The sequence below is a fragment of the Dioscorea cayenensis genome, chromosome 7 (assembly GCF_009730915.1).
Source record: "Dioscorea cayenensis subsp. rotundata cultivar TDr96_F1 chromosome 7, TDr96_F1_v2_PseudoChromosome.rev07_lg8_w22 25.fasta, whole genome shotgun sequence".
In the NCBI taxonomy this organism is placed as follows: Eukaryota; Viridiplantae; Streptophyta; class Magnoliopsida; order Dioscoreales; family Dioscoreaceae; genus Dioscorea; species Dioscorea cayenensis.
The window spans coordinates 22,728,458-22,745,346 of NC_052477.1; the positions used below are offsets into that span (position 1 = coordinate 22,728,458).

Genomic DNA, 16,889 nt, shown 5'->3' on the forward strand with positions numbered 1-16,889 from the left:
TCGGAGAATACAAGCTCAAGAGGTGAAGAAGATATATTATTTGAGAAAGGAAAAGGTAATTGATGGCTTTTTGCACGTTGACAAGCATCACAAATAAAAGTGTCTCTATTATTACTAGGACAATGAAGATTATTGAGCTGGACTACTTGCTAGACGACTGCAGAGGAGGAGTGACCCAGTCGGCAATGCCACTGCTTGTGAGAGGTTCTTATGCTCGAGAAGGCACTCTTGGTTGTGGCAGCGGCATTGGATGACAAAAGATACATGCCACCTTAATTTACTGTGACCTTGAAGAAGTACCCTCCTCGTGGGCAGATCCTTAACAATAAAGTGATTGGGGTAAAACTCAAACATAACATCATTATCAACAGCAAATCGATGTACTGACAAAAGATTCTTAGAAACTTTTGGAACATGAAGAACATTTTTCAGGTGGAGAGTTTGGCAAGCAGTTGAATCTGTGAATGACCAATATGGGAAATGTGCATACCTGAACCATTTACAGCTTGCACCTGATCCTTGCCACCATACTTCTCTTGGACAGTGAGGCACTCGATGTCACCAGTGATATGGTCGGTTGCGCCTGTGTCTGTGTACCAGTTCATGTCAACCATGTACCCCAGTAAGGTGTGTGCAGCAGCCACGACGTCTCCTCTTCCTAGTAGGAATGATCAAATTGGTGGTAATATTTTAGAGCAACATGTCCCACCTTGCCGCACACTTGGCATTTTGGTTTGTTTGCAATGTAGTTGTTCGATCCTTGTCCTTGACGCGCATGGTTGTTGCGGTTTTAGCCATAGAAGCCGCGCGTCCACGACAGCTGCGACCACAACCTCTGCCACGGTAGATGCGGGTAGTCGAGTTCACCTGCATCACAGCTTGATTTTGCTCCTGGCGCATCTCAAAGAAGAGGAGGTGAGCATATGCATCACTGAGGCCTACTGGTTCAGATTTAGTTGGTGAGCGATGTCACAATTGGGTCATAATCTGCATCCAAGCCAGTGAGCATATATACAACAATCTCTTCCTCAAACAAGGCAACGCCGCAGGTACTCAATGAATCCGCCAAGGCCTTGACCTTTCCAAAGTAGTCCACCATTAACAAGTTTTTTTTTCTGGACCATGACTAGTTGGCGACGAACATTCATGATCCGAGCCTTTGACTATGACGCAAACCTATGTTCCAAGGCGATCTACACCTCATGAGATGTGTTTATGAGTAGCACCTGAGAGAGCACTTCTGGAGTCAGGGATGAAAGGATGGCGCTGAGGATGGCTTGATCCTGCTGTAGCCATGTCTAGTACGCCTGGTTGGGAACCTGAGCTGCATCGTTCTCTGTGGACATGGTGATGATTTTTTCAAGGGCGCTGTTGGAGCCGTCAACAAAACCCATAAGTTGTTGGCTTGGGAGGTAAGGCATCATTTGTACCTTCCAGAGAAGATAATTCTCACGGCCAAGCTTGATATTTATCAAGTGACCGAAGGGTGGTGTCGGGAGTAGACTGGTTGTGGTTGAAGCCATGGTGCTGGTGGTTTTAGATGAGATAGAACTAGTAGTAGACATATTGTGGAAGAATAGGAGGCTCTTGTACCATGTAAAGTTCAATCGTAGAAGATAGAGTTTTACAATCATGCACACAAAATATGGTGCTAGGTGTATTGTTTATATTGCTGAACCATGAACAATTCAAATCCTAAAAATGTGACGATAATTAATAAGGAGTACACAGGCCAGGAGAACGTGAGCTATAAGATAGCCTAAAGAGTAGGACTAATAGAAGGCTAAGTACAGCATTATCCCCTTTTTACATTGCTTATAATAATGCTTTTTTTATGAATAAATAAACCACATTAAAAATGACAAATTATTTTGTTAATCAATATCTTCAGTGTGACATGTTATGACTTCTTGCTATTTCTTCTACAAATCAAAGAGTGATATTTTTACCTTAGCTCATCTGCCTAGTTGATTTAATGCTTTATTTAATTAGCAAACCCTACACTGGTCTCCACAATCCCATCCCATTTTGAGCACGAGGGAATGTTAGTCAATTATTTAGCTTTAAATTGTATAGTTGGATTTATTACCCATCAACTTTATTTTCCAAGTAAGCTAAGTTGTTGTTATTATTATTATTATTTTATTATTATTATTATTATTATTATTTTTTTTTTTTGACAAGACCTATGTAAGCTAAGTTGATATGTTCATATAGATGTATTGTCCAAAGCACATGACACAGACCTAAGTAAGCTTAGTTGACGATATGTTCTCACCTTGCAAGACGGCACTCATCACATTTATTTAGGCGTTCTTTGACTAGAGATTTTAATTAATAGGAACTAGGAAGGGGACCTGGCCATGCAAAACCAATGATTCGGTTTTTTTATTTAAAAATTTATAATTTGACTACAAACAAGGACTGCGCACAATTCAATTCCCAAGACTAGCAGAAACTTACAAAACCTACAAACCTTAAGAGCGTGCAATCAATAAACATTATCACATGATATGAATAAATTAAAGATCCCAGCAGTCAAGCAATCAGGAAAAGTCCCTCTCAAATGGCGTCATGGCCAGGTTGGCAAGGTCGGCTACGTACCAAGATGTTCAAATTTCTTTGAGATGAACTTAAGGACGGTCGATGTAGTTATTCCCCTTCCAATGAATTTCTTGGTTTTTCTCTAAACACCAAACACGCCATAATACACAGCCAAAGTAATATGATGGTAGATTTACCGAGCACGAAGTGGTCTATTAATAATTGGGTCTTTATTAGAACCCTTTACAAGTGATGAGAGTTTGAATTATAGATGATGATATATTTTTGAGATTATAAATAATAGTTGTGTGTGAATGGTCCCAATACTTATATGTGTATAGCCCCATTTTTATCTGTTCCGTCGAGATTTATGCACGTCTTTATCAGTTTTAATGACTTAGTCACTTATTTTGACAAAATAGTAATAATAATAATAATGATGTTGGACTTAGCGCTGGGTGAAGTCTGCTTGAAGCCTATCAGGCCCTTGAATGAGACTTTACATGTGAGGGAAAAAAAAGTCCACATCGCATACCATTCAAACAGTCAAAGTTTGACCTAAACATCAAAAGATAAATACAAAAATTGTAGTAGGTAAAAATTGACAGATTAATAAACAAATGCCACTTCTTAGCCTTCAAAACAATCCATTGACTTGCATCCATTGAAAAAGCATATTTTGACTATAATTAATTAGCTTAGTAACCAAGAAACAATTAGTTATAAATTACCACAATAGAAACAATGGAGTAGAGAGTCTAAAGCCACAATATAGTTCTCTCAGAAGGCAAAAGAAATAATGGAGAGATCAGTGAAGTTGCATGGGCACTGGGCTAGTCTTTTTGTACATAGAGTTCAACTGGCTCTTCATTTGAAAGGTGTAAAGTATGAGTTCATAGAGGAGGACCTTGACAATAAGAGCTCTTCTCTCTTGTTGTACAACCCTGTGTATAAGAAGGTTCCTGTTCTTGTTCATGGGGACTGCCCTGTAGCTGAGTCCTTAGTCATCCTTCGGTATGTAGATGATGTTTGGAAAGACAACCCTATTATGCCTGTTGATGATCCTTATGAACGTGCCATGGTCTCCTTTTGGTGTCACTTTGTTGATAATAAGGTATGCCTTCATTATTGTTATATATAAAAGACAGGGTGAGAGAAAAATAAAGAGTTAGTATGTTCTCTTATGATAAAAAATAAAAACATTATTTTATTCTTATAGATAGTCTTAGAAATACCATATCGCTAATTAATTTTATTATTTAACGAATTTTTTTTATATTTGTTTTTTGGTTTTTACCCTAATTTATTTAGGGGTTTTGCACCTCAATTTGTATGTCTTTTGAGAAAGAATTTATATGTCTTTTATTATTATTATTTTTTTTGCTACAACAATTCAATGTCCCATTCAATTTTTCATGATATTTTCTACATGTCTTCACATAATTACGCATACTTAAATGTTAATGAATATTACTTATCAGTTTGGGTGGAAATAACAAAATAAACAAATAAATGAACTAATTTTAGGAGAAATTAATGATTTAAGACCATGCTAATGTTGATAGGAATAATAGTCCAACAAGGAAAATTAAACTGACTGGAGCCATATTTATTTGCAATGTTCATCCATGCATCAATATTGATACCAACAATCTTTTCATTTGGTTAAAATTTTATATTATGAAGTAGTTGCAGAACTAATTAATTTTGAAGTCAATTGAACTAAATTTTTTAATCATATTGTCAAAGAGCCACATTAATTAATGTTTGTGAATGATTGAAATGGTACAGTTGTTTAAATCCTTTGGAGCAGCGATTAGAGCATCAGGTGAAGAACAAGCAAAGGCCATTGAAGAGTTTCATCAAAACTTAATGTTTTTGGAGCAAAAGCTTGCTGAAAAGGGGAGTAAATTTTTTGGGGGTGAAAAAATTGATATGCTTGACATTGTTATTGGATGTGGTTCTCACTGGTTCAAAGCAGTTGAAGAGTTATCAGGACTGAAGCTCATTGATCCCATTTTGTTCCCTCACTTCCTTGAATGGAAGCAGAATTTTATTGAAAGTCAGGAAGTGAAGGAAGTCATCCCTCCTTTTGAAAAACTCACTGACTATGCCAAAAGCATTTACAAGAAAATTTTGGGCCATGATAACAATTAAATTAAAGATTTGAACTTATTGCTTTTATATCTTGTTATTGTTAATTTGTTTGGTTTAATATGGACATGTTTTGTTGTTCTTGTATCAAGACATTTGAGATTTGTTCCAGGTGTATTGTGTATCTTCAATATATGAGTGAATAATGGTTGTTATAAATTGGACTTAAATATTTTTTATTTTCTGTGACACCTTTGATATCTAACCAAATTAAAAAATATTTTTAATGAGAATATTCATGACCAAAAGGATGAATAACCTCAAAAGTTTTGCTTCTAATAGATAAATGTTATTAGTAAAATAATAATTTTTTGGTTTAGGAATAATTTCTGTTATCCCTGACATACAGTCATTCCATCTACACTAAAAATATGTTTTTTTTTTTTTTAAAAAAAGAGAGTTCACATCTTCCTCAAAATTAAAATTAGTTTTCAATTGGATAGTATAGAATAACAAAAGCTTGCTTTGGAATAATTTAATGAAAAAATAATATAATAGATTACCGACAACGTACAATAAATGTAATTTGGAACGTTGATGCGAAAACGATAGACTACCTCTTCTAATACTCGCCCGCTAATCAAATATGACCAACCTCAAATCCATATTCAACTTGCCTAATTGCCTGACCTCCAATGATCGAGGCATGTCCTCCCAAAGAAACAACATGGGTAGTGACATGAGTGAGGAGTATGCCAATATACTTAAACATCTAGCTAAAATACGTTAATGTGATTTTAATCACAATTACTTTCCACAAAATTCGTTTATCCTTTTATGATTGATCGTATGTTTTTTCTAGGATCTAAAAAGACTAAAACTAGAGGAATCTGTTATTGACTTATCAAATACTTTTTTAGATTTTATTGGTAGAAATTCAACTACTATTGTTTTTTTTTAAAGGAGCCCACAGGCTTTTATTGAAATAAAAAGACAGAACCAACCAGAGAAACAAAAAGAACTAGAGAAGAAGAACTAAACAGACCGAGGAACAGCTAAAACACAAAGACTAAAAAACAAAACAGAAAAAAGGAACAAAGAACAAAGACTAAAAATAAAAACCAGCTCCAAAGAAAGCCTTCATGACCCAATGTGGGAGATCGTGGCTAGAGTGAAATAAAGAGATTTGATGGAGATTCTGCCCAGAGCGAGCAAGTTTGAAAACAAGGTGCAGCCAGCGTTGAGGAATCACGCAGAGACGCGGAGATCCGGCTAAGGCAAACACCAGGTGAAATTCACTGATCTAAGGGGATAATTGCCAGGAACACACAGAATTTGAGGAGCGAAGCACATCCAACACACTAGAATCACCAATGAAAATGATCGGCACCAAAGTAGAGCTATCAAGAGCACGCTGGAGAGCAGCAATCAAGGTTTGAAGCTCCGCAGCAATGTGTCCATCCGTAGCAGCAACATACCTACCAGCCAAAACAGCATGATAATTAGCCTGAGCAATAAAGAACCCTCCCTTGCAAACATGGTTGAGAGCATTCCAAACGGATGCCGAGAAGAGAAATGGACCCTCAGACGAGCAAAAGTTATTAAGGATCAATTTCCTGCAAGAACAATTTTGAGCACAATACAAATCCTTAACCTGGTTGATGGCTCTGTGAGCAATGAAAAAGAAGTTAGGCTTAGCATCCCGGAATATAGCATCACAACGAGCTTTCCACAGATACCAGGCAGTTAAAGTAATTATTGATTTCATTTTAAAAGATAAAGCTGAAAGACAGAGCCAGCTACCCGGAGAGAAACCATCAGGGATAGCAATAAGAGTAGACGTTAAACTGGAAACAAGATTCCAAGTATCCTGAGCCTTACAACAATATAAAAAAAGATGCTCGGTCGATTCAAAATCAAGATTACAAAATACACATATTCGTTTAAGGCCCAAATTAATAGAGTAAAGGAATTCAGCCGTGGAAAGTCTACCATGAAAAATAAGCCACAAGAAATGTTTGACACGAGGCATCACTTTCAAAGTCCAGAGAATTTTCCAGCCCACCCAAGGATAGGATGCATAAATATTGTGATTAAGAAACTGATAAACAGATGTAGCAATTTTATGGGATGACGATTTCGGGGCCCAACCCCAAACATTATCAGTATCAGAGACAATACGTTATAAGCCAGCCACAATCTCACCGGCATGGGACCCAAAAATCGCAGAAAATTTGTTAACATTCCAGTGATTATCAATACAAAAATTAGAACAATTGAGATCCTCCAGATTAAAATGCATATTAATAAAAGAAGGTTTATAAGCCAGGGGAATCTCAAAACACCAAGAGTAAAAAAGAAACGAAGTGACATGAGGGTTAACAGTATAAAGCCGACAAAAAGATTTTATGACATCAGCAGTAGAACACAGACCCTTAAAAAACCAAGAACAATTCCTGGGAAGAGAATCCTTCCAAAAGTTGATGAGACTATACTTGCAATGCACAATATTCACCCAAATTAAATCCACATTATTCAAATAATTGAAAACATGTTTAGCCTTAAGAGAATGCTTGACCACGGATAGATTCCGAATAGCAAGGCATGGATGCCCTTACCATTGCCAGTTCTATGCCAGAAAAAATTCCTAACGGATTTGGATATTGCATGAAGAATACAGTCAGGAATGGGATAGATGGACAGGTAGTAAGTAGGAATGGCAAGGAGGGAAGAATTGATAAGGGTTGTTTTAGCAGCCAAGGACAACTTAGCATGTTTCCATCTAGAACATGTTCTCTGGATTCTTCCCACCAAAGGGTTAAAAGTATTAGCATCCAATTTCTTGGGAGAGATTAACACACCCAGATAACACATAGGAAAAGAAGCAAAGGAGAAATTCAGAATATGTTTGATGCTTCTGGCCACTCTAGAGTTAAACCAAGAAGGAAGATAAATAGCAGATTTAGCGGGATTAGCTCTTTGACCAATCAGGTGATCATAAACGTTTAAGCACAATTTGATGTTTTTAGCAGCCAGTCTAGAAGCTCGAGAAATGATAATCAAGTCATCTGCATACATAAGGTGATTGAAATTGTATCGAAGATTAACGTCAAACCCAGGAATCATGCCAGAAGTAAGAGCTCTGTTAAGGATGGAAGAGAGATTTGAGAAACTAAAATAAATAGAGTGAGGGCTTGATGCTTAAATTGATTTTGTGATATCTAAATAATTGATCCCCACTTGTGATTATTATTTGGGAGTATTTTTACTATAACATTATTATTTAGTTATTTAGTGATAAAATGTGGATAGTCAGATATCATGGAAGTACATGATCATTTTGAACTGAGTTTTGAGCATGTCTCTTTTAGTAGGACATAAACAATTTATGCAAGAGACCAATATTATTTATTTTTAGTTTTTTAAATTATTTTTAAAATAGTTTTAATTGTTTATATGGCCGTAAGTTATTTTAATTGTCAAAATAGTTATAGGCCATCCCATCCCATAGTAATGGGCAACTCAAAGTGGTGCTAATATAAAGCAATTGCTTTATATCTTCCAATAATTTTTTATTGTAAAAGATTCAAATCTTAAAATTTATAATTTAATTATTAATCAATATCATATATCTCAATTATTTTTAAAATTTAGAATGATAAATTAAGGTATTAAATATTTTTATTTTATGGCATAGGTTCTTGCAATAAATTATGTAAAATTCTTATTTTTGTATCTTTTTTAATAACCCATTTGAAAAAGAACGCATCTTTTTCCTAGACTAGTCTAGCATTCATTTAAACTATAAATCATTTTTTTTATTGTTACTGTTTTAGTCTTCGTTCTTGAGTTTTTATTTACAAATTTAAAATATACATAAATGAGTGATCATGATTCCTAACTCCTATTAGTCTGTGAGAGCTTGAGCAGGATAGGGCAAGTGATATGTATGTATGTATATATATATATATATATTATAAGGAGCCGAAATACATAATAACCTCTCTATTTTTGTCCCTATAAAATAGTCCAATATTATACACACCCCACCTTAAAAACCTCAATTAGTAGCAATAAATTATAAAGGATTTCTTACATTCACCCATGTGAAAATATACATTTATAATTATTTATAATAAACTCTTAAAAAAAATCATAAGTATATTTTTTTAAAAAAAATCTATTAGTGTTGTTTTCTCATGTTTTGGGATTTTAAAGGTTTTAAAATTACCAAATTAATATGATCAACGCTAGTTATTAATAGTGGATGAAAATCAATTATAAAAATAAAATCAGAAGATTAAAAATACAATTTATCTTTGAATAAAAAAAAGTTCTTTCACTAGATCTTTGATATACATTCCGCCGGAAAGTGTGATTATCACATATTGAGTAGATAATTATATTCTCAATAATATTGGCCAACTTATCACATTTATGGAATATGATATTCCTGCTTAATATAATAAAACGAAATAATATAAGATTACCTTATTCACATTTTGGGGTAATGTGATATTACCCCCAACCAAATGACTCCTTAGGCCTTGCTTGGGAGAAGGGTTGAAGGGGGGTTTTGAAGGGTTTTGAAGGTAAGAACTCCCTCAACCCTTGTTCAGGGAGAAGGGTTAAGGGAGGGGATAACGGTTTAGGAGGTAAATGGAGGGTTGAAAACACCCCATTTCTTAACCCTCCAAATTAAAAGGTTGAAAAATGTTGATAATTTTATGGACAAAAATACTCTTATAATAACTTTGTAATGACTAATAATATCTATATATTTTGGGAGTGAATGAAAAAGAAACCCTAGAATTAAGCTTCCTCTAATCCTCTCATCACTAGAGTTCCACCGGAATCTCTTGTTATAACTTTATTGGATGAAAATATATTTTTATTTATATTTACTAATATATATCGGGTTATAAAGAAGATTTAAAAAAATTTATATAAACTTTTTTGTATGTTACTTAATCATTTTTCTAGCAATACTTAATTGAGATTATTGATTAGAATTTGTTTATTGATCCATTGTTTATCATAGTATAACATTTACAACTCAAAGGATATTTTGGTAATAACAATGTATAACCTTCCTTTCTATTACCTTCAAAACCTTTTTTTTACTTTACTTTTCCCCTAAACAAAGTATGGGTTGTTGATCCCTTCCCTTCGTTTCCCTTCCCTCTCCCTACCTTACTTTATGAACCCTTACTATACCTCATCCAAGCAAGGCCTTAGGGTGTTTGGTATGGAGACTAATCTAAGATTCCCAATAATATAAGTTAAGGAATATGTTATTCCCATGTATGGTATGAAATTTATGAAATTATTCCCATGAATCATTTATTTCTAGAAATACATTATTTGCAAAACTAATAGCTTTCTATATTCCCATGGGAGTTTTGGTATAAGATATTCACATAGCAAGTAATAGCTAAGATCTTTGCTAACATATTAAAGCATGTTCTTCCTAAGCTTATTGGTGAAGAGCAAGTAGGTCTTCTCCATAGCAGATCTTCAGTTGACAACATTATTGCTTTACAAGAAGCTGTTCATATCTTAGATCAGGACTATAGCTTCCCCTTAGGTTGATTATCAAAATTGATATAGAGATAGCTTATGACATCATTAGTTGGAAGGTTATTCTTGCAGCACTTCCCAAATTGAATTTTCCCACTATGTGGTTGGCATGGATCCAGTCTTCTATTTCCACTCCTTTGTGTGCGTTCTTGATTAATGACCAGCCCACTAGATTTATTAAAACTTCCCATGATTAATGACCACCCACCAAATCTATTAAAACTTTCCTTGGGGTTAGGTAAGGTGATCCTCTGTATTCCTATTTATTTATTCTCATGACCCAAAACTTGACTGCCTTGCTTAATTATGCTCTTAGATTGGACATGATTCTTGGTTTTAATCCTGTTCTTCCCCACAATTTCAACCATCTAATGTATGCTGATGATCTTGTGCTTATCACCAAAGCTTCTAGGGATGTTGCCAGAAATGTTAGAGTTTGCTTGCCTATTTACTCTAAGGTTACTAGTCAAAACCCTAATAATAACAAATCTTTTTTTTTTTTTTGCCCAAAGTGGTACAATAAAAAGGTTGCTAAAAGCATTAGAATAATTCTTGCTTTTAACATAGGATCCTATCCCTTCACTTATTTGGGGATTGTAATTTCTCTTAGCAAGCTTCCTGCCTCCATTTTTCTCCTTTGGTCTCTAGATTTCAAAGACTTATCTCTTTCTGGAAACACCAGCATATTTCCTATGCTGGTCTAGTAATCCTCATCAATCATGTCTTGTTCACCATTCCCTCTTATACTTTAGCTATATACCGTCTTCATGATTCTATTCTAGACCAACTTTTAAAAATTGCAAGGAATTTTCTTTGGAATAGTGATGTCAATAGAAGTGGCCTTCCACTAGTCACCTGGAACTCTTGATAAACCTGATGGGAGACTAGCTATTAGGAATCTGAGACACTTGCGTTTAGCTTACTTCACTAAGAACAGCTTGAAATTTCTTAATAAAGACAGAGTCTTTTGGGTTGATATTCTTGAGCACAAGTATGGCCCTGTCAATCCTTGGTGCATGAATATCCCTCCAAAGTGCTCTTGGTTTTTTTTGCTCTCTTTGAAAAAATTTGGATGCTATCAAATTTGAGTTGAGACTTAAATTTGTTAATCCCAATGCTACCTCAGTTCTCAATGATCCTTGGTTTTTCGATGTTCCTATTAACTTAAGCCTGCTCTTACTAATGTTGACTTCCTTAATGATGACTTGTATATCAATGATTTTACCCATAATGGCAGTTGGAATCCCTCTCAGATTCATCACATTCTTAGTGATTATACCAGCTTTGATAACCTAAACCTGGGCTTCATTGATCAAACTTCTCACAATGTTTGGGTTTGGGCTTTTGGTACTAAAGGCGACAGTTTTGATTCTGATGTGTACCATCATCTTAATCAACCCAGCTCTAATGAGTGTTATTGGAAAGGTTGGAATAATCTTTGGAAACTCAATGCTACTCCCAGGCTAAGTTTTTTTTCTAGGTTTTTTTTTTTTGCATGGTAGGATTGAAACCTTAGCCTATCTCAATAGCATTAATGTGGGTCCTAATCCTAATTGTGCCATTTGTGGTATCCACAAGAAAAACATTAAACATCTCTTCAGTTCATGCTCCTACATTCTTTCAATCTGGAGGAAAATTGAAGAATTGATAAACTCCAAGTTCTGTTCTGCTAACTATATTTATTTTGGAATGTGGCTTAAGAATATTAGTAATCCGCATGCTAAATGGATAGGTTCCATCATTGTTAAACTATTTGGAATATTTGGAAAGCCAGGTGTTGTCTTCTCTTTATAGGGCATCATTTTGATCCTTTCTAGATAGTGACCTCTTTGGTGGATCAAGCAAACGATTATTATAGGCAGGCTGATCATTTAAAGGAGATGTTCGTTGTCAATGCCTTCAGCACCCACCCTTTCCAGTTTCTTTATATTTTTAGATGCCTCTTGGCTTCCTGATACTCTTTCAAGAGGGGCGGGTTTCTTTATTACTAGTATGATAAGAGAATTGTTTTGGTAGGTTGCTCAAATCTAACTATTGAAAGTGTTTTTGATGCTGAGTTTATTGCAGTTGATCTTGGTCTAGCTCAAAGCAGCTGCTGCTCAGAGGATTAATGTTGTTATCCTCACTTATAACCTTAATCTCAAACATTTGTTGAGTTCAGATTGCTATGTGGATCCCTAGGATATGAACCAAAGGCTTATGGAAATTAAATACTTTTGTACTATCAAGAATATTAAAACTGAAGTGATCCCCCAGGACTAGAACATATTAGTAGATAGGTTTGTAGCTCTTCGATGATCTAGCCACGGTATTTCACTTTACCATCAAGGCAGGGATCTTCCAAGATGGATGATGAAGGCAGTCAAGAACAATCATTTCATTTTTTAATGTTTTACTTTTAAGTTTGTTTGTTTGGTCTTCTCTGTTGTTTTTTGTTTAGCCTTTCAGAGTTTGTTCTCTTCCTTTTAGTCTTGTAGTTGTTCTGTTCTTTATGTTTTTTAAAAAAATAGGTACTCTATAGCTCTTTTTCTTAAAAAAAAAAAAAAAGAAGGAATAAACTTACATAAATAAAGTGACAAAATAACCCTTTAATTTTTATTTCTTTTGCCGCATCCTCTTCTCTATGAAACCCTAAAAATCCTATTCACTCTCTCTATGTATACACCCAAAGCCGCAAGTAAGATTTATTGCAATACCCAAGCTAGAAGGTTCCCTCTACTGCCTTAAGAATTTGATAAGGCAATTATTTTTTTTCATGATTAAGAATATAGTTAACCAACATGTTAACTAATCAATTATGTTAAATTAAAATATATTTTGTAGCTTTTCTTTTGAAATACCTCGATGTGACATAAGCATGAAAGTGGTTCAAGAATCAGTTTTCTTTTTATAAGGGTTTAGGATTTAGTTAATTATGTAGTATTTGATCATTTTAAACCATTGGGCAATAATTTGATCATTGATTTTTATTTTGGTAATATTATGTTTAGTGGTTCTTTGGGAAAATCATTTACATTCTCTGGAATCTTGTATCTAAACTAAAGAAGGGAATGAAATATTCTTTAGTACTTATAACATATTCTCAGGATTATTTTTGTAAACTAAATAAGAGAACGAAGTATTCTTGGATTTATCATTCCTAGGAATCTATATTACTCGGAATCCACATTCATATAGGAATATTTCAAACCTTATACCAAACACCACCTTAAAATTATCCTAAGGCCATATATACAATTGGCACTATGATTATTAACATACTATCAAACACTCCGTTACTTTTTCTTGCTAGGAGTTGGAAATTGACAAATATGTATAAACTAAACAAATCTCACAATTAAATAACTAGTGTTAATTTCTTCTTCAGCATATATGGATAAATTAGATCCAATTATCAACTCAACAAACATATCAATAATGAACAATTAAACATGTAAAAAGACTAACATAGGCACCAAGAGTTTTAACGTAGAAATTTTAACTTGAAAAATACATAAGACTATGTGAAATGAATAATCACGTCTATAAAAATACTGTACACAAAGTTCAATTTTGCATATACAAACAATAACAACATTAACATCACCATACACATACATCCAGAATAAAATTTTTCCTCTAGAACTACAATTTCACAAAAGTTGGTTAAGAGAGATCTTACCATAAAAGAACAGATATGAAAATCGGAATCATATGGCTAATATTTTATTAAGATTAAATATCAAATGACAAATTCTCTACTATTTTTTTCTCTTATTATTTCATAACCATTGCTTTAATATATCTTGAATTTTGATAAAATTACGATAATCTTTCCTAGTTTAGATTTTCCTTCTTTGATAAAATTATGGAAATCTTTCCTAGTTTAGATTTTTCTATTTTGGAGGATATTTTCTAGGAATATTTGAAAGTTTCCTTAGTTAATATATTTCGGATTTTATTAAATGTAAATAGTTTTTAATAGCTGTTTTTTAGAAGATTGTAAATCTTATAAATTATGTTGTACTATACCAATTATTCTCAATGAAGGAATTCACATCTTTTCCTCAAAATTTGTATGGCACCAGAGCTTAAGGTTTAGGACTAAAATTACGTCTATCAACCATGGCAAAAAATCAAAAACCAGTCCTTTTTCTTTGTCTCCTTCTCCTGTAGTAACCGCTGTCCAATCCATTACCACTGACTTGAACCCACATGCCTCCATCCACGTCACAATTGTTATATTGAATGGTAGGAGTTTTTTAGAGTGGGCTCAATCAGTGAAACTAGCCATAGATGGCAGGGGAAACTAGTTTTTTACCAGGGGAAGAGACAAAATCCGAGGAATCTGATCCTTTGTTCCGAAAATGGAGATATGAGAGCTCCCTTATCACCACTTGGCTCCTTAATTCCATGGAGGAGTCTATTAGGAAACCCCAAATCTTCATGTCTCCCAAAGAAATATAGGATGCAGTTCGTGAGACAGAATGGAGAATCATTCACAGGCTTATGAGTTAAAAACCCGGTTATGGAACTCTAAGCAAAGAGAAGCTGATATTACCACATATTACAATAATTTGATGGCTCTTTGGCAGGAACTTGATCTCAGCTATAATGACGAATGGAAAAATCCCACGGATTTGGCATGGTTTAAGAAATGTGAAGAAATTGATCGAGTTTTTGTTTTTTTTAGCTGGAGTAAATACAGGTTTTGATGATCTTAAAGGATGTATTCTAGGTAGGCACCCTTTTCTTTCTATTCTTGAGGTCTTCTCCGAACTCAAACAAGAAGAAGGACGGGAATAAGTCATGCCATGCCCCTCTTTGCAACCTACATAACTTGAAGGATCGGCCTTAGCCACCCATGGAATTGATGCTACTTCTGATAGGAAGAAAAAACCTTAGTGTGAGCATTGCAAATGGCACTGGCACACTAAGGAATCTTGCTGGAAACTTCATGGGAATCCACAAAATTGGCAACCAAGTTAGAAGAAAAAATAGGAGGAAGGAAGAGCTTTAAACATTGTGTCTGAGACCATTACAGAGCCTAATTCCACTTCAAGACAGCCTTAATTTCCATTCACCACTGAACAAATCGAGCACATTTTTAAACTCTTTAAATCTCCACAGCTTTCTAATCTTTTGCCACTCCTTTCGCCTCTTATGCCCATCAAGGTAATCAAGCTCCCATTGCCTTTCTATCCTCCAAAATTTCTGACCCTTGGATAATGGATTCGGTCGCCACTGATCATATGACCAGTTCACATTTATTTTCATCCTATAGTCCCTGTGCATGAAATAAAAACATTAAGGTGGCAGATGGCTTATACTTGGCCATAGCCGGGACTGGCTCCATCAAAATTTCTTCATGTCTAATATTGAAAGATGTGTTACATGTGAAAATAGATTAAGGTGATAGTAAATTAACTCTTAACCAAAATTGTTGTGCTAATTTTTTCTCATATCACTGTGAATTTCAAGACTTGGCCTCAGGGCAGATGATTGGCAATGCTAAAGTAAGTGGTGGACTTTACACTACAACAAAATAGGATTTTTGTGACGTTTGACATATGTTGTAAAATAGAAAAAAAAATCATTGGAATATCTCTATACCGACTTTTGTAACAAATGTAGATTATATGTCGCAATTGCCACAGCCGGTATACTTTGTTGTGACATTTCCAAGAAACTTCGGTACCTATATATTTCAACATTTATTGTGATATTTTCCCAACATTTGTAAATAGTCTCAATATGGATTTTATTCCAACGTTTATATATGTCTTAAGCAACACTTTTTTTTTATTTTTTACAACATTTGTAGATGTCGCCACAAGTTTTTATCACATTAATTTTGAAATATTTCAATATTTATAATTGTTATTATAGAGGTTATATAATAACATTTGTTAAAGGCCTGTTAAATTACTTATATCGAATTTTCGTAAACATTGGTTTAATCAAATAGCAATTATATATGAATACCAATTTAAGTCGATATTTGTAAATGTTGGTAAAGTTATTCATCTTATCTAATTTTAAAATTAAATGTTATTTATAAATATTGGTATAAGAATATTGTATAATTTTTCACAATATTAATTTAAACAATATTTATATATGATTTAATTAAATAAAATATGAGATATAATTTAAATTTTATAAAATTAATTTGCATAATTTAACAAAATATTAATAAAAATTATTCTTCAAAAATTTAAAAATTCCACATAGCACTAAAACACTAATTAAAATAATATCAATATGACCTACAAATATTTTAAAAATAACTTTCAAACATTATAATAAAGCTAAGGCTTCAATCCATATAATTGTCTTTAAATTTGTCATGATGATCTTTTATTTGCAAAATAAAATATACAAATACATTAGTGTCTATCTAGATCAATCAATAAATAAAAAAGATAAATAAATACTACAATATATAATTTTAAAATTTTAAAAATAATTAAAATGGTGTCAACATGATCTACAAATTTTTAAAAAATAACTTTCAAATATTATAATAAAGCTAAGGTTTCAATCCGTAGAATTGGCTTTAAATTTATTGATATTTTATCTTCAAAATAAAATATACATATATGTCAATGTCTATCTAAATCAATTATGAAAAGGGATAATACATTAATTTATAATTTTAATAATTTTAAAATATAATAATGCGTAACTGA

General features: G+C 33.5%; 1 protein-coding gene and 1 non-coding gene across 2 annotated transcripts; one reads left to right on the forward strand and one right to left on the reverse strand.

Moving 5' to 3' along the window:
- Positions 1-899: 899 nt before the first annotated feature.
- Positions 900-1,040, reverse strand: LOC120266248. Its single transcript, XR_005538090.1, has one exon. It is a non-coding gene; the product is annotated as a small nucleolar RNA Z247 (small nucleolar RNA).
- Positions 1,041-3,262: 2,222 nt separating this feature from the next.
- Positions 3,263-4,857, forward strand: LOC120265528 (probable glutathione S-transferase). The gene is made up of 2 exons (XM_039273465.1): positions 3,263-3,658; positions 4,336-4,857. The coding sequence occupies exons 1-2, from the start codon at positions 3,344-3,346 to the stop codon at positions 4,699-4,701; spliced, it is 681 nt and encodes a 226-aa protein (XP_039129399.1). The 5' UTR covers positions 3,263-3,343; the 3' UTR covers positions 4,702-4,857.
- Positions 4,858-16,889: the final 12,032 nt, after the last annotated feature.